General features: G+C 52.5%; 1 protein-coding gene across 1 annotated transcript in view; it reads right to left on the bottom strand.

Moving 5' to 3' along the window:
- LOC308641703 (guanylate cyclase D-like) overlaps positions 1–15,469 on the bottom strand; it is a gene marked incomplete at its 5' end in the record, with an annotated part of 32,819 nt that extends 17,350 nt beyond the window's left edge. The window contains 10 exons of the mRNA XM_081280318.1: positions 1,134–1,283; positions 1,561–1,711; positions 1,926–2,102; positions 4,468–4,548; positions 5,688–5,816; positions 5,902–5,998; positions 6,610–6,694; positions 9,203–9,557; positions 10,378–10,673; positions 14,749–15,469. Coding sequence (XP_081136444.1) covers positions 1,134–1,283; positions 1,561–1,711; positions 1,926–2,102; positions 4,468–4,548; positions 5,688–5,816; positions 5,902–5,998; positions 6,610–6,694; positions 9,203–9,557; positions 10,378–10,673; positions 14,749–15,469 — 2,242 coding nt within the window. The remainder of the gene's footprint in view (positions 1–1,133; positions 1,284–1,560; positions 1,712–1,925; positions 2,103–4,467; positions 4,549–5,687; positions 5,817–5,901; positions 5,999–6,609; positions 6,695–9,202; positions 9,558–10,377; positions 10,674–14,748) is intronic.
- Positions 15,470–16,197: the final 728 nt, after the last annotated feature.

The following is a 16,197-nucleotide window of genomic DNA, read 5'->3' as shown; positions in this document are numbered from 1 at the left end:
TTAGGTTGGTGTCCCCCAAGTCTAAGCTCTGAACCCTGTAGTCCCTGAGGCTGGGAAGTCTTTGGAATAACAGCCCCATTCCAGGTTGGCCAGAGCATTCCAGGCTGGGTCCCTGCAGCCAAAGTCTGTTGGTGGAGCCTGGCTTGGAGGGTCTTGCACTGGAGCGTGTCCTGCAGACAGGGTCTGGCTGGTCCTTGCCTCTCTCAGCAGGCAGATGTGGGGGCGGGGGCAGCTGAATCGTGTTGGACAAATGGCCTGATAGAGCCCCTTCTCCTGTCCACTCCCCCACCTCAGAAACTTGGGGCCTATAATGCTCATGATTGACCAGGCAGTGATTTGGTAGAGAAAGGGGAGGGGACTAGGCCCCTATGAGTTCAAAGATTATCCATCGGGAGTGGCCAGATGGTGGGCTCAGCCCTGCCTCTGCCTGGCACTGCAAGCTGGAGTGGGGACAGGTCCTGAGACTGGACAGAGACAGCAGGGGGACAACTTCACAAGTAGCCTGGGGTTCAGAGAGGCCCGACAGAGAACACAGAAGAGAGGGGAAATTTCTGAAGTTGGTCCCTCCCACCGGGGCCAGAAGAGAGAAAACATCTATACCCAAAAGTATGGGCACAGAGAAGCTCTTGGAGGAGTCCCACCAGGGCAGTAACCCGGCCCCAGCACTGAGCAGCCTGGCCACATCAGCCGTAGGGCCTGGTATCTGGATTATGTTTTAATTTTCTCTCCATTTTAAAGATGAGGAAACGGACGCTCAGAAAGGTGAAGTGATTTGTGCAAGCCCATGTGTAAGGTCACATGGTAAAACTGAGGTCTGTAAGGACACAGGTCAGAGCTGGGCGTGGAGCGAAGCCTTGGTGAGGGAATGAGTATCTTGGACTGGGCAGTACCATTGGGAAAGGAAGGGGCGAGAGTTTACCCTGAAACCAGTGTCTTTGGCCTAGAGCTGATCAGCTGCCATTTTGGCAGAGTTGCCAAGGGCTGCCTCGCCTAAGTCAAGGAAAGACCCCATTTCCACAGTCACTTTGCCTGTGAGGTTGTTCTCAGGCCCCGGTTTCTTGAAGGCCACAGAGCTCCCCAGCTACCTGGAGACTCCAGCCAGGGACGGGCCAAGGAGCAGCAGGGGTTCTTACCTTCCGCTGGAAGATCCAAGCCGCCGTAGGGTGGGCTCCGCGTCAGCACCTCCTGCAGGATGATGCCTATGCTGAAGATGTCCCCTTTGAGGGTGCCCTGCCGGGGGCCCCCGGGTTCCCGCAGCAACTCAGGAGCTGTCCACAGTAGCTCTACAATCAGAGGACAGGGCCACACCGCCATCACCCACTGCACCCAAGCAGAGCAGGCCAGGGGCTTCAGGCCTGTGTCTCCTCTGTCCCCACCATACCCTGGGGGATAAAGCCTTCTGCTCTCCAGGAGTCACAGATGAAGGGCGGAGCCATCCCCCTCAAGGACATAACACAAAAAGTGCCCCGAGGACTAGAGATCCCCGCTCTACCCCTGCTTCACAAGCACCTGGTTTAAAGGTTTCAGGACCTGTCAGCCTCCTACCCACCCTGAGCTGACCTTCTGGGGCTGGCGGGGCAGACCGCTGGGCATCCAGGAGCTCCGCATAACCATGGTCAGTGACCTTGAGCACAAAGCGTCCATCCACCACACAGTTCCGGGACTTGAGGCGGCCGTGAGGGAAATGTCGGTGATGCAGATACCGCATGCCCTGGGTGGGACGAGATGGGATCCACTAGGTCTCCAGGATGAGTGAGAGGGACCAGGGTGTTCCCGCGCCCCCCCCCAAGACTTTCCTGCCACGCCTCTCTTTTTGCCTGTTGCTCTAATTTCTCAAGGTGGAAGGAGCCCCAGCATGGGAAATGTGAGCATCTCATGCCTCCCTGACTTCCCATCACCCCGTGGCTCCCAGGGAGGGTCCTTACGCGGATCAGATCCAGCAGCAGGGAGGCCTTGAAGGTCCAGTCGAGCTGCAGGGCCTCGTTCCGCAGCAGGTCCTCCAGGCTGCCCCGGGAACAGTACTCCAGCACCAGAGCACTGACCCCAGGGCCCACGAAAAAGCCCAGGCAGGCTGCCACGTTCTCGTGCCGCATGTCACACATCTGCCGGGACAGTGGAGACCTTAGCCGACTCCACTGGACAGGAACACAGGCCTGGTTCTCAACCTACATCATACCATGCCCCCGGAAGGCATCAATTACCTCCCTGCAGATGAAGGGATTGCGGAGGGAGGAAGAGGAACAGAAGGAATCCTGCATTAGCAGAAAACAGCCTCCCTGATGTTTCAGACCCCACCAGGGGAGCATTTACCAAAGCAGGACAGACGGACCCTTGTCTGGCGAGGCCTTCCTCACAGACACAGTTCAGGGCCCCTGGCATCCTCTTCCCCCTTAGAGATTCCCAAGCACATTGGCATGTGTGGAGAGTCAAGAGTGGCCTCCAATCCTTTGACAGTCTTGCCATGCAGAGGTGAGCTCTGTCCCCTCTCCTGTGACTCCTGGGAACAACTGAATACAGTGGAAATGGCCTCCTACATATGTGTGTTCAGGACTCAGGAGACTGGCTGCTTCCGTTTCCTGTCTCTTGGAACACTCTGTGTTGGAGTCCTTCCACCTGAGTCCTCCCACTGGAGACCACGTGGAGAAGCCCTGAGACTATCAGGAGAGGGAAGATGTGACCAGCTTAACCAGGCAGGGAGCGTGTGAGTGAAGCCATGTTAGGCTCTCCCGACCAAGAATCAGCAGTGTTTTCTGTAAAGGTCCAGATAGTAAATATTTTAGGCATTGTGGGTCTCTGTCACAACTCTTCGCCTCTGCTCTTATAGCACAAAAGAACTCACAGACAATGCCTAAAGGAAAGAACATGGCTGTGTTCCTATAAAACTTTATTTATAAAGCAGGTTGTGGACCTGGTGTGGCCTCTGCTGGTCCATTTTCCAGCTAAACACCACTGAGTGATCCCCAACCAGTGCAGAAGCAGAACAGAGTTGCCCACAAGATATAAAATGGTCATTGTTTTAAGCCACTACATTTTGGGGGCACACTGTTACACAGTGGTAGACAACCAGAACAGCACAGAGAAGGTTCTGAGAAGTGCTATGGCCAAAGTGAGCAATTTCTAAACTTATGTGACCACATGCAGGACCTTTATTTGAGGAAACAGTTATTCACTTTGGTTGGAAGATGCCCACTGGGAAAAGCCTAAGTTTACCTCCAGTCACTTAATCTCTCCAAACTTTATTTCAAATAGTGGTTGAAGGATATGGAAAATAGCATCCTTCAAGAAAAGGGGAACAACAGACCCCAGGGAGAAAAGGAGGACAGTGTGATTGGGAGGGGAGGAGGGGAAGGCCCACAATGGGTCCTGGGCTCTGGGCTCCCATCCTCTCCCAGTGAAGATGGGTCCTATGGAGAAGGCAAACAACGGGCTCTGGGTTCTGCACCTTCATCCCAGCGAAGATGAGTTTCAAGCTTTTACAACTGTTTTCCTGAGTTAGATTTTTAACTTGCACAATTAGTTTCCTCACTGCCTAAGAAGCACGTCCTCAATCTTTAGTGATTACGTCACACTAAACATCCTGCTATGATCCACTCTCATTAAGACCTATGAAACACAGACCCCTTTGTAACCAGTTGCCATTTTATCCCCTGAAAATGTGCCATTCCACCCCGGCTGAATAAAGACAGCTTGCTGATCTGTTGAAGTCTGCTTCTGTTTTGGTTTCTTTTCTTTCTTTCTTTTTTTCTTTACTTTCTTTTCTTTTTTCTTTTTCTTTTTTTCTTTTTTTTTTTTTTTTGCTTACAGTGGTAATGTTGAAAATAATAATAAAAGTAACAACATTAATAAACTAATAAAGTTCACAATACATCGAAGGCATGCCCCTTGCCAGGGACAGTTCTAGGCATTCTGGATATTCCTGCTCTCCTTACCACTGTCCTAGGACTGGGTGTCTGGCTCCATCTTTATCCAGGATCTTCCTGAGCTCTACCTACCATCCCACACTGCCCTCAGGATAGTGCCAATCTCAGGTGAAGGTGTATATGTGGTTTGTGGGGACAAATGACTAGAAGCTCTGTAGGGAAAGACCCTCTCTTCTCCAAAGCCCAGCACACTGGCACACACATGATGCTTAATAAATAGCGGATGAGTGTGTGAAAGGGTGGGGTGTGTGTGCAGGATGAGGACCCTTGATGGTGTTGAGATGCTATGTGATAGCACTGCTGGGGGACTGTGCCCCTGGGGTTATGATGAGGACCCTACTGGGGTGGCAATGGGGTATAGGGATGCTGGCATGCAGGGGTGACAGTGACGGAGTATGCTGTGCTGAGGTGCTGGCCATGGGTAGCTATCGTGAGGACAGAGGGGACTTCTTCTCTGAGGCAGAAGCTTCCACACTGAGCAGGAACCAATCCAACCAGTAAGGATCTCCTCACAGAACCCCCCCCCCCATGCCCTCTGCAGCCCTACCTTTCTCAGGAGGCTGAGGCAGCTTGGGCGCAGGTCAGGGGCTGTGCCTGCTTCAAACTTCTTCAGCCAAACCCAGTCTCCCTGTAGAAGGAAGAGCAAGAGTTTGTGCCGTTCCCGCTGCATAAACCTTGGGAAACCCTCCACTCCTCAGCCCCGGCCTCTTCCCCATCAGTGTACTGCTTCTGCGTGATCTGAGCCTGGTGGAGCTTGGTCAGCGGGGACAGTGTTAGAGTGACCGGGACCCAGCTAGAGTTAGGGCCCAGGCTTTGGCTGATGGACATGAGTTCTAGTCCTAGCTCTACCACATCCAAGTTCCTGCAAGTGAGGGGAGGAGGTGGCCTCAGGCTGGGCTAACGGCCACCCACGTCTCCAGTGCCCAGGAGATGGGAATATGAAGCACGTTAGTTCTCACCTCCAGGTCAGCTTCACCCTGCAGGCCTCAGGCACCCTTGATGCCCAAACCCTGTGAGCCAGAGGTGGGGCTCTGTGACCCAGGGACATAGGAGAGGCCTCAGGCTGGACTCTGAACTTGCCCAGGCTCTGCCCAGCACCAATTTGGCCTCACCCACAGCCAGCTAGTTCTCTCAGAAAACCAGAAAAAAACATGTTTGGTATATCATTGAAACCTCCTCAACAGAAAGGAAAAGTGGAATCCCCCAGGAGGCCAGGTGGAAAAGAAGCAGCAAGAGTCTCATGTTGCTTCCCACATAAACAATTAGTCTGGCTCCTCAACTGTGGGAGGCAAGAACATGAGGACCATATAGTGTCAATGAATTATTGAACTTGAGAATAACAGCCACCGAGAGACTGAGGTATCCTTAGAGTCTCATTGGTCTAACCTCTAACCTTCCAGCCTCCCTGGAGGCTGTCCTGGGCTGGGTGCTGCCCTTCACATCAGGGCTTGGGGACCAGGGACCACACTTTCCTTGAGCAGAGAGGAGAGTGACTTAGGCAGTACCCAGGGACAAGTGGCCAGGAACTGGTGGTTTCCAAAGGTCAGATCATGAACCAGGCTGGGCTGGGATCTGGGATCCTGCTGCCTGGTTCTAGCTCTGCTTGCCAAGGAACCCAGGAAACCCACTGCTCCTACCTGGGTCAGTTTCTAGTTCCATAATAATACTGAGGCATAACACAGAGGCACAAAGGGCTGTGGGCTTCCTTAGCTTTTCCCAAACTGATTAGAGCTCCCCAATGGGTATGTGGATAGCAGAGGCCCTCACCTGATACAGAGCTACATTCGTGGGCTCCTGGGGGACTGACAGGCTCCTTGCTGACCCCTGGGCCATTGACCTCAGGCTCCCGCCATCTGTCACACTCCTCGATTCACTTGCACTGTCCACCTGCAACCTCTGGAAAGGGTCAGGCATGGTCAAGATCTAGCCCTGTCTTCTGTCCACTGCCTGTCCCACACCCTGTCCCACCCGCCTCGCACACCCATCTACTCGGAGGCCGATGGAGGAAGGTGAGCTCCTGGGCTGTCAGCAGGATCTGTTGGGGACCCCTTGCCAATTGCAGCTGCTGGATGCCCAATCTGGAAGGGAGAGAAAGTGGGAGTATTACAAAGATCACCCCCACCTCCTTTGGCTGGTAGAACTGCCCGAGTCAGAGTCCTCCCTGATTAGCTCCATTTCATCTCCCAACAGACCCAGTGGGACTGGGCGGTCACTGAGCACTGACTTCACAGAACCCTCAGCCTCGGGCTCAGACCCGGAGTCTTCCAGGGAGAATTGTTTCCAGAGGTTCAGAGCCCCCTGGGGATGGTCCTGGCCAGCACTGCATTGTACAGATGGGGAGCTTCAGGGGACAGAGTCTTTTTTTTTTTTTTTTTTTTTTTAAAGAGAGAGTGAGAGAGGAGAGAGAGAGAGAATTTTTTTTTTAATATTTATTTTTTAGTTCTCGGCGGACACAACATCTTTGTTGGTATGTGGTGCTGAGGATCGAACCCGGGTCGCACGCATGCCAGGCGAGCGCGCTACCGCTTGAGCCACATCCCCAGCCCCAGGGGACAGAGTCTTATCCAGGGCCTTGACCAGTCCCCACTGTGGATGGAAAGGAGTGCTGAGGACCCTGAGGTCTAGGGAGATGGAGGCTAGTGGCAGGCCCTGTGGGCCAGAGCCAGGCTCAGCCAAGACAGTCTCTTACCTGAAGAGGTACGCGAGGGCCCCACCAGCCAGCGCCAGGACACAGGCCAGCACCAGAGTGAGGAGGCTGCCTGGAGGCTGCACACCTGCGGGGAAACAGGGATGGACAAGAGTCACAGCGGTGGAGACAGCTGCCTTCCCTGGCCCTCACTCTCTTCCTTGGTTTCTCCCCTGGGAAGTGAGGATGTGGATTCCTGCCCAGCCTTCCTGCCCTCAGGGCTGAAGCTCAGAATGGCCTCTAGCTGGGAGAGTCCTGCCTGCTGGCAGAGGAAGCTTCACCGGCAGATGGCAGCGTCAAGTCCCAGCACTGCTGTCTGTGGTTTTGCCTTGGGCTCTCTGCCTCAGGACCCCATGAGAGCCTTGGTCACATTCAGAGAAAAGTGGTCTTTTCTCTGTCAAGCCCCTTCCCACTAGACTGAGCTGCCAGACAGCAGGGCCTGTGTCTTCCTCCTTTCAGTGTCCCTGGCACTTAACACAGGCCTGGACAGGGCAGCTGCTGGATAAAACGGAGAAATTCACTGCCTCTTCTTGCTTGCCCCCTGCAACAGGCCACTTGCTACCTGCCTTGGCAGCCAGCTTCACTGTGGGAAGACACTGGAGACTGGAAGAGCCTTACTCTGAACCCAGATCTCTAGGCCTACACCAGGAGCCAGACACGGGGAGGCTAGACCCCCGAGGGAGTGGGTGGGCGACTTGCATGGGCAGCTCAAGCATCTGCCTGGACAGCTAAGCGAAAGAGGACACTGAGCCCTGCTGCCCAGCAGAGGGGACCATCCCTTCCTTCCTTTCTTGTCAGGTCACACAGTTGGTCAGCAGACTGTCAAGCTGCAACCCTAAGTATGTGACACCAAGCCCCTGCTCCCTGGTCCTGCAATCTATGGTATCAACTGTGTACAGTATCCTCATGATAACCATGGCCATCCTGACTTAGAATTGGAGTGGCCATTATGGGATCCCTGAGAGAATTCAAACTCCAAGGCTGGTGTCCCTGCTCAGGATCCTGCCTCCTGGATCCCTCTTAGAGCCACTCCACCTGCCTTTGCCCCCCGGCCTCCATTATCCTGTGAGTTTTGCCAGCGTCTGAGCTGAGCACAGAGTGGATGTCAGTAAGTCCATGCTGATTGGTTACCGCCTGGATGGATTAAAGCCTGTTAGAGGGCACCTCAGTGAGCCAGGCTGGGGGAGGAGGTGTGGGGAGGCTCTCCTCCAGGATCCATTGCCCCTGGCTGCCCTGTCATGGCCTGACCACACTGTGTGGTGTGGTTTTTGGCTGTCCCTGTGTCTGCCACCAGACTGAACATACTGGAAAGAGGGGCCTGGGTCTGATCTTCAAGAGAATCAGCCCATGAGGCAGGAAGGGTGTGTGATTCTCTCCCAGACCCTGGGGCTGAGCACAGTGGCTGGGGCAGCAGGGACGGCTGCTCAATCATTATTTGTGGAAGAAAAGAGAAGCCAATAAACAATCAGGTGAAGACTTCCCCTGGTCCTCCCTCACCAAGGGGATGCCTTGGACCTCACATCTAGCTGGGAGACAGATGGCACTAGCCGTCCCCAGCATAGGACACACACCCTGTGAACACACTACAGTGCCATGTGCTCAGGGGCCATGGGAGCACAGAGGAGAGGCCCCAGGTTGACTGCAGAGCTGGTCTTGAAAGACAAAGAGGATGAAGGAGAGCTCATGACCCTGGGATGGAGGGTCACGAGCTCTCCAGGGAGAGAAAGGTACACAGTCAAGGGTGGCCCGAGAGGGAAATGTCTGTGGACGAAGTTTGGGAGGGCAGGGAGAGCCCAGGTCAAGAGAAGTGTGGGGGTTTGGGGCAGGGTAGGGGTGCACACAAGCTTAGTCAAACCTGAGTTGCCCACTAGTGGTGGTGACCACCATAACTACGTGTGTGTATACCCGTGTGTGTGCACATCTCTATAGACCTAGGCACGTGTGTCAGTGCAGTCTCTTAAGGGTGATACTCAGAATGGATGAGTGACAAGACTCAGAACAGTGTGGACCTCCTGGTCTCACACCCCTGGTGGTCATGAGGAAAAGAAATCTTGCACTTAGTCAGAATATTTATGCTCAGCATGAGCTCAGTCACAACTCTATGTGTGACCTCCAGCAAGTAACCAAATTTTTCTGAGCTTCAGATGTCTAGTGGTAGAAGGAAACTAGAAGGAAGAAGGAAAATAGCCTAGTTAGGAGCTGTGGAACATTTTAGATCAAAGAGAAGGAACATCTCTGTAAATGCTTTAACCCTTCTCATCTGAGGGAGGCCTTGCTCGGTCACCCCTGGTGCTCCACAGCTGTTGGTTCAGTGTTCTCATGAAGTTTCATATCCTTTCTTTGCACCTGCTCCTGCTACTCACCTAAGATGGCCCATGTGGAAAACTTTAATGAAGGATGGATGGGTGGTGATGGGTGGATGGATGGATGGAAGGATGGATAGATGGATGGGTGATGGATGGATAGATGGATGGATAGATGGATTGGGTGATGGATGGGTAGATGAATGGAGGATGAATGGATGGGTGGGTTGTGAATAGATGGGTGGACAGATGGATGAATAGATGGATGGACGAGTGGATGATGAGTTAGTTACCTCTCATACACAGCGTATTGGGGTCAAACCAGCAGCTGGAGTCATGGACTGGAGGTGCCCCTCCTGGAAAGTGAATGGCCTTGCCCAGTGGCTGCACTTGCCATGTGCCTGTGTCCAGAATGTGGGTGGGTACCAGCTGGTTTCCTTGAGCATCTGTGTCCAGGATGACATACTGGGCCAGCCTTCTGCCCCTCTTGTCTGTTCGTATCCTCTGGCTAAAGCCTGCCACATTGAGAGCCCCTGTATGGTCCCCTAAGTGAGCTCCTGAGAGCCCTGCCCCATGGCTCCCAGAGTGGTTCAGGGCATGGGCCAACAGGACAACAGCATCATAGATGGTTCCAAAAAGAGGAGACACCTGTGGAAGAGAAGCCCCCCACTGCAAAACCCCATAATACAGGCTCCCAGGCATCTCTGGGCCTTGGTCTTTCTACTAATAGCAATTGTTTAAATAACTGCTCCCCCTTGTCCTCAATACAGTCCTCTCTGAGGCCATCAGATCCCCTCAGTCCCCATAGCCACCCCCTTTGTCACCAACTCTGAGGCTTCACAGGTATCTCAAATCTTCCCAAAGCAAAGCTCCTGGTCTAGCTCATTGTTCTCCATCCATCCTCCTCTAGCTGCTTCTGAGTATTCAGAGCTCAACTCCAAGGCCCCCCCAGGGGCTGCCCCCTCCCATTCTGCCTGTGCACCATTCCACCCCAGGCTCCCCCATCACTGGATCCTCTTCTATTTTCTTGATGGCATTTCACACTTGAATTTGGTTATCTTGTCCCTTGGTTATTGCCTGTCTCCAGAAGGAAGCCCTTGAAGATCAGGTCTGTCTCCTATATCACCAGGCTCCCTGCACGGTGGCACATATTAGGAAATAAGTCTATGTTTTTCAGATGAATAACCGATGGAATGACCCTCCATCAACACCTGCATCCCATCAGGAGCTCCAGACATTACTTTCTTCTTATCACTAAGAAACAGAGAAGCCAAGGGACACTTGAGTCCAGCCAAGTCCTAGAAGCCACAACCAAGGCAGCAGCACATCCTGTCTGCCGAGTCCTCAGACGTGCCGTGATGTCACCCCATCCTACCCCCATTCCCACCTGGCACTTCCAGAAGGCCAGGAAGGCCTTTGGCAGGGGGGACCCCCAGCCTTCAGGTGTATGAGAATCTAACGCACCTACCTGCTCTGGCTGCAGATGGGCAGCCGCCTGTGCATCCATGCTGGCAGCAGCAAAGGCCTTGTCTTTGGGGCCAGACTCCAGGGTGACAGTGAGCACTGCATCGTAGACCTCCTGCAGGGGCCCGGTGGCACCCAGGGCCTGGTAGGAGCGGTTGCGGTAGGGCAGGGGGAAGAGCAGCGTGTCGTAGGGCAGGAAGACCAGCCTCCTGCCCGCCAGGCCCTCGGCCCAAGCGCGGCTCAGCAGCGCGGTCTGCTCGGAGCCCCCCAGCAGCACCGAGTGCATGCACAGCACCACAACTGCAGGGAGACAGCAGGGTCACCTTTGCAGCCTGGTCTAACTGCGGCCTTCCCTGAAGCCCAGAATTCTTTGGCTTAAGAGCTGCTCAGAACTCTTCTCCACTCCCTGCCCCACATCAGGCTGCAAAGGCAGAATTTCCCCTGTCTTCTCCCCATAACCCTTATGGCCATGGCCACCAAATCTGGATTTGTATGAACCCAGCCCTCCCAGCCTCCCCTCCCTGCATGCCCATCTGATAATTTTGTTCAACTTCCCACCCTATCTCAACCCTCTGACCTTGACAATTACTAATATTTATTAACAGCTTTCAATGTATGTGACCCTTGCTTTTGGTCATATGACAGCACTGGCCAAGCATGGTGGTGCATGCCTGTAATCCCAGTTGCTCGGGAGGCTGAGGCAGGAGTATTGCAAGTTCAAAGCCAGCCTCAGCAATTTACTGAGGCTGTGAGCAACTTAGACTCTGTCTCAAAATAAAAAACAAGCGACTGGCTCAGTGGTTGAGCATCCCTGGGTTTAATCCCTGGCACCAAAAAAAAACAAAAAACAAAAAAACAAAAAAAAACAAACAACTACAACAGCACTAAGAAGTACGTTTATCAGCACCTGCATCCCATCTCGAGCTCCAGACACTACTGTCTTCTTATCACTAAGAAATAGAGATGGCAAAGGACACTTGAGTCCAGCCTCAGATGAGGATACTGAGGCACAGCGTGGTTAAGGAATTGCCCCAGAATACGTCACCACCAACGTGCTCGAGTCTGGAGTTGGACATAGGGCTGGCTCACAGTTTATAATCCTTTAAATTTTTTTCAAATGAAGAAGATTCCCATATCATAAAACTCGCTCTTTTACAAGTGTGAAAGTGTACCATGGCTTCAGTACATTCAAAAGGGTTGTTCAACCATTGCCATTATTTAATCCAAGAGCATGTTCGTCACCTCCATTAGTAGTCACTCCCCATTCCTCCCTCCTAATCGGTCTCTGTGTGGATTTTCCTGGCCTCCCTCCTAATCTGTCTCTGTGTGGATTTTTTCTGTATCTTTCATCTCAGTGGACTTGTACAACATGCATTCTTTGTGTCTGGCATCTTAGTGTGAAGTGTTCTGGGCTCATCTTTGTTGTGACATATCAGGACTTCATTCCTTTCATGATTGCATCATATTCCGCTCTGCAGCTGACCACGTTTTTGTTATCCATTCCTCATCAGTTTATACTTTTTTTTTTTTTGTACTAGGGATTGAATCCAGGGGCACTTAACCACTAAGCCACACCCCAGTCCTTTTTGTATTTTATTTAGAGATAAGGTTCTTACTGAATTGCTTAAATCTCACTAAATTGCTGGGGCTGGCTTTGAATTCTAGATCCTTCTGCCTCAGCCTCCTGAGTTGCTGGGATTACAGGCATGCGCCACCACACCCGGCCAGTTTGTACTCAGCTGTGGCCATGGGCAGCATCCTAAAGGTCTAAGCAGATATGGATACATTCATCTTTGTCTTAGTAAAACAGCTTTGGTAATAAGGAAGCCAATTGCCTGTCCAGGCACCAGGACCCTGCCCAAGATAAAGGTCCACATCAGATTTCCTCAGCTGCTTCTCTCTTCCCCACTTGGGTCCCTAAACAGGGCTCCAACCACAGCACAAAACAGCTACTGCTTGTTTGGATGTGTCCCAGTTTCCTATTGAAATTCTTCTTTTTCCAGAAAACCCAGGAAAGTGGAGCCACCAAGTAAGGCTAAGGAGTCCTCTTGCTGGGGCTTGAGGCCCCTCATTACATGGAAGTAAGAGTCTTGAGCCCTGGTCTCAACTGAATCCCCGAGTGGCCATGCTGTGTGAGCCAGTGGCTACAAGCCACCCCCTCTGGAACCAGATAATGTGGAAAGTCCTTAGAGAGACCACCAGGATGGGGCAGAAATGGAACCAGTCTTTGTGTCCTATCAGCTATGTTTGATTTCTGCTCAGTGTCCCCCAAACGCCCCTTAGCCCAAGTTGGAAGCGCTGTTCTATGTTTGGCCCCTAGGGGGAGCTGACTCACACAACTGGGGATGAAGCCACTTAAGTGGAAAAGCCCTCATCCTTTGTAAGCGGTGCTCACTGTGAACCTGCGCTGTTCTGAACTCTTTATTTGCAGAGGTCCATTTCATCGTCACAATCCTATGAATTAGGGGCTTTGATTATCCTTGTGCTATGGATAAAGAAACCACAGCACAGAGAGGTTTGGTGACTTGCCTGAAGTCACACATCTGGAAGGGCCAGCAGTGGGATACCCACAAGTATGTCCAGAGAATGCCCTGTAAGAGTGTCACCTACACTCCTTTGCATAAGCTGGTCCCTCACCCAGAATACAGCTGCCCCTCATCTCCATTCTGCAGTCAATTTATTGCCATCCCTGCCCTAATGTCACCTCCTTACACCCAAGCAGTTCAGATTGAGACAGGGGAAAGGCCAGGCAGTCCGTGTGGGTAAGAATGATGAGTCCCAGTGGCTCAGGAGGCCAGGCAGGAAGATTCCAAGTTCAAATCCAGCCTTGGCAACTTAGCGAGGCCCTAAGCAACTTAGTGAGACTCTGTGTCTAAATAAAATATAAAAAGGGGCTGGGGATGTGGTTTCATGGTTAAGCACCCATGGGTTCGATCTCCAGTCTCAAACAAAAAACAAAAGAAAGAAGGAAATGAGAAAATTGGCCAATGATGGTTCGAATCAGTCAACAGGGGTAAAAATAATGAGGGTCAAGAAGACGGTAAACAAAGGGTTGCTGACTGGAATTTTTCAAGAAAAAAAAAACTTCTGAGTTTGTGCTCCTAGACACATGTACAGGGAAGAAAGGAAAAACAATGATTAATGAAAGAGAGATGTTCCAAAGGCTATCAAAAAGGCAAGTCACTTTTCAGCTTTTCAGCTCCCCCAATCCTCTTCTCTCTGGAGGAGTCTGTTCTCCATCACTTTCTTAAATAAATCTGGCTACACTTGCTTACCTCAGCTGTTCACGGTTTCATTCTTTGATTCCGTGGAACACGAACTCAGTACCAATCACCAATAAGATGGATATCAAGATTCCCTGACCTTGGGTTCTTGTGTGCCCCTCTGCACCCCTGTCTCCCCACCAAATATGAGCTCCTCACAGCTGGGGCCCAGCTAGTCTTTCCCAGGTCCCCAGAGCCCAGCAGGGTCTGGATACACTTCACCTTGATGTACTCACAAAGCAGAGTGCCTAGGAACTGAGTCTACTGAGAGGAAGTTTCCCGGGCCCCCACCAACCCTTGCTGCCTGAAACGCACTCTCAAGTGGACGCAGTCTCATTCTGGTCTGTTCTATTCTGTTTTAAAATACTCAATTCTACTTTTCTCTTTCTTTTTCTGTTCCACCTCACTAGTCATGATTCACTAAATTGATTTCCTAACCCACATGGGCCACAAACCCCGTTTAGATTCACCTGAGATCCCATCTGCTTGCCACTTCCCCAGGCACCATGTCTGTCCCTGGCTGGTGACCTCCTTAAGGATGGACACCTTCTCCAAGGAGCCTCTCAGAGCCCCTGGCTCAGCCCCTTCTCCTCTGGCTCTGCAGGCCTCTCAAGATGGTTCTGCCACTTCTATCAGAACTGGTTGCTCACACATCTGTCTCCCCATCCCTGGGGATCCGTCGCCATGTCTGTCCTGTTCACTGCTGTGACCCAGCACCTCTGGGACTTAGTGAATGCTGGAAGGATCATTAGGCAATAAACCCATGGAGGTTATGATTCTAACCACCAGACCAAGAGTGGCACTCACTCCTGGGCTCAGATGCTGCCACCCTTTCATGACCTTCCCATCACCGGCCAAGAACCTAGGAGGCCTTGAGCTCCCACCCCAAGACTGACACTTGGACCAGAGCGCAGGATCCAGGTGTGCTACATGCCAGCTGTGTGACCTGGGCAAGTTTCTTCTCTGAGCTGTCAGAGACTGCAACAGGACGAGCTCCCCGGGTTGTTGTCCGTGAGTTAAACACAGAGCAACCATGTCTGATGAGGAGGAAGCCCGCATGGTGGCCATAGGAAGTGCAAGCTGCCCACAGAGGAGAGTACCTGCGTGCTTACCTTTCAGGCCGTCCATACTGCAGAGCTGCTGTAAGACCTCCGTGGCACCCTGTTCCCCAGGTCCCAGAGAGGTCACCAGCCCCACAGGCAGCCCCTGTGTCCTGAAACTCATGGCCAGCTGCTGGGCTGTGGCCACCCAGATGTCCTGGTGGGAGGACACAATGGCCAAGCGAGCCCAACCAAAGTATCTCATGATAGTCAGCAGCACCTGGGCAGCAGAAGGCAAGGTGGGCACTGATTCATGGCCTCCCTCTGGAGCCCCACATGCCCAGGAGAAAAGGGTCTTGCCCCAGCTTTGTGCCAGCAGGGCGGCTGCTGGGCAGTAGCCAGGATTGACAGGGCCCACAAAAGCAGCCACAGTGTCCTTGTGGGTCAGGAATGTGGCCAGGGCCTGAGGAGTGTGGCAGCCTGTAGGCAGAACCACGGAAGCCAGATGTGAGCCCGGCAACAATGAGGGGTCCTGGTTGACTCTGTCCACAGCCAGCTGGGCAGCCACACCAGGGAGGGCCTGGGCAAAGATGGGGTCACAGTCCCAGGGACCCAGCACCCCCACAGTGAAGGTACCCGTCCCCCAGGCCAGATGAGCAAGGGAGCCAGCCCACAGGAGGGAACCCCAAAACACCACAGAGGGAAGTGGCAAAGAAGAGGTTGTTCCTGGATGACTAAGAGTAGGCCCCTGGGGACCTTGGCAGGGCAGGACAATCTTCCCGTGTGGCAGCATCCGGTCCCAACCTTCAGGGTACAAGCTCCCTGTGGCCCTGGGGAAAGGGGGATATGGAAAAGGCTTACTTTCTAGTATTTTCTAGCAGCATTTCCGGGCAAGATTGAGAGGCAGACACCTCCTCCCAGAACCTCAGTCTCCTCGTTGGTAAATCAAGGGACTTAGACCCATGAACTCCAAGGACTCCCCACAAGAGTTGGAGGCCTCACATCATCCCAGGACAGGATCATAGTCTCATAATGCCCACATGAAGCTTTGAGCTGCAGTTCAAATGCTCTGTGTATGGGCCATGGAAACAATTAGCCAGACCCGACCCCCTATTTCCAATGTTGGAAACCTGGGCCAACCTTGAAGCTTTCTGAGCCTTATTTTCCTCCTCTGTGAAATACGGGCAATAAAACCTACTTGATAAAGCATGATTGCAATGATTAATTGACATCCCATGGAACCCTCAGCATAGTCTCTGGTACTTAGGTATTCAATAAGTCCTCCCTCTTTCAACATACAATTGTTTCTTCCAGTACTGATCTTTAAAACAGAACAGGTTCTCCTGGTGCCCCTCAAGTGTTCCTGCCTCTTTCCCTCCAAGCCCAGCACCATCCTACAGCCCTTTACCCTAGTGGACTCCACAGACCCTAGCAACTTATGCAAGTCCAGATGCAGGGACCTCACCCTTCAGTGTGTACATGGGAATTGTGGCTGGTCAGTTAACCCTACACGTGCTCCTT

Source organism: Spermophilus citellus, assembly GCF_964194105.1.
Source record: "Spermophilus citellus genome assembly, chromosome: 2".
NCBI lineage: Eukaryota > Metazoa > Chordata > Mammalia > Rodentia > Sciuridae > Spermophilus > Spermophilus citellus.
This window is presented reverse-complemented; position numbering and strand designations above follow the sequence as displayed.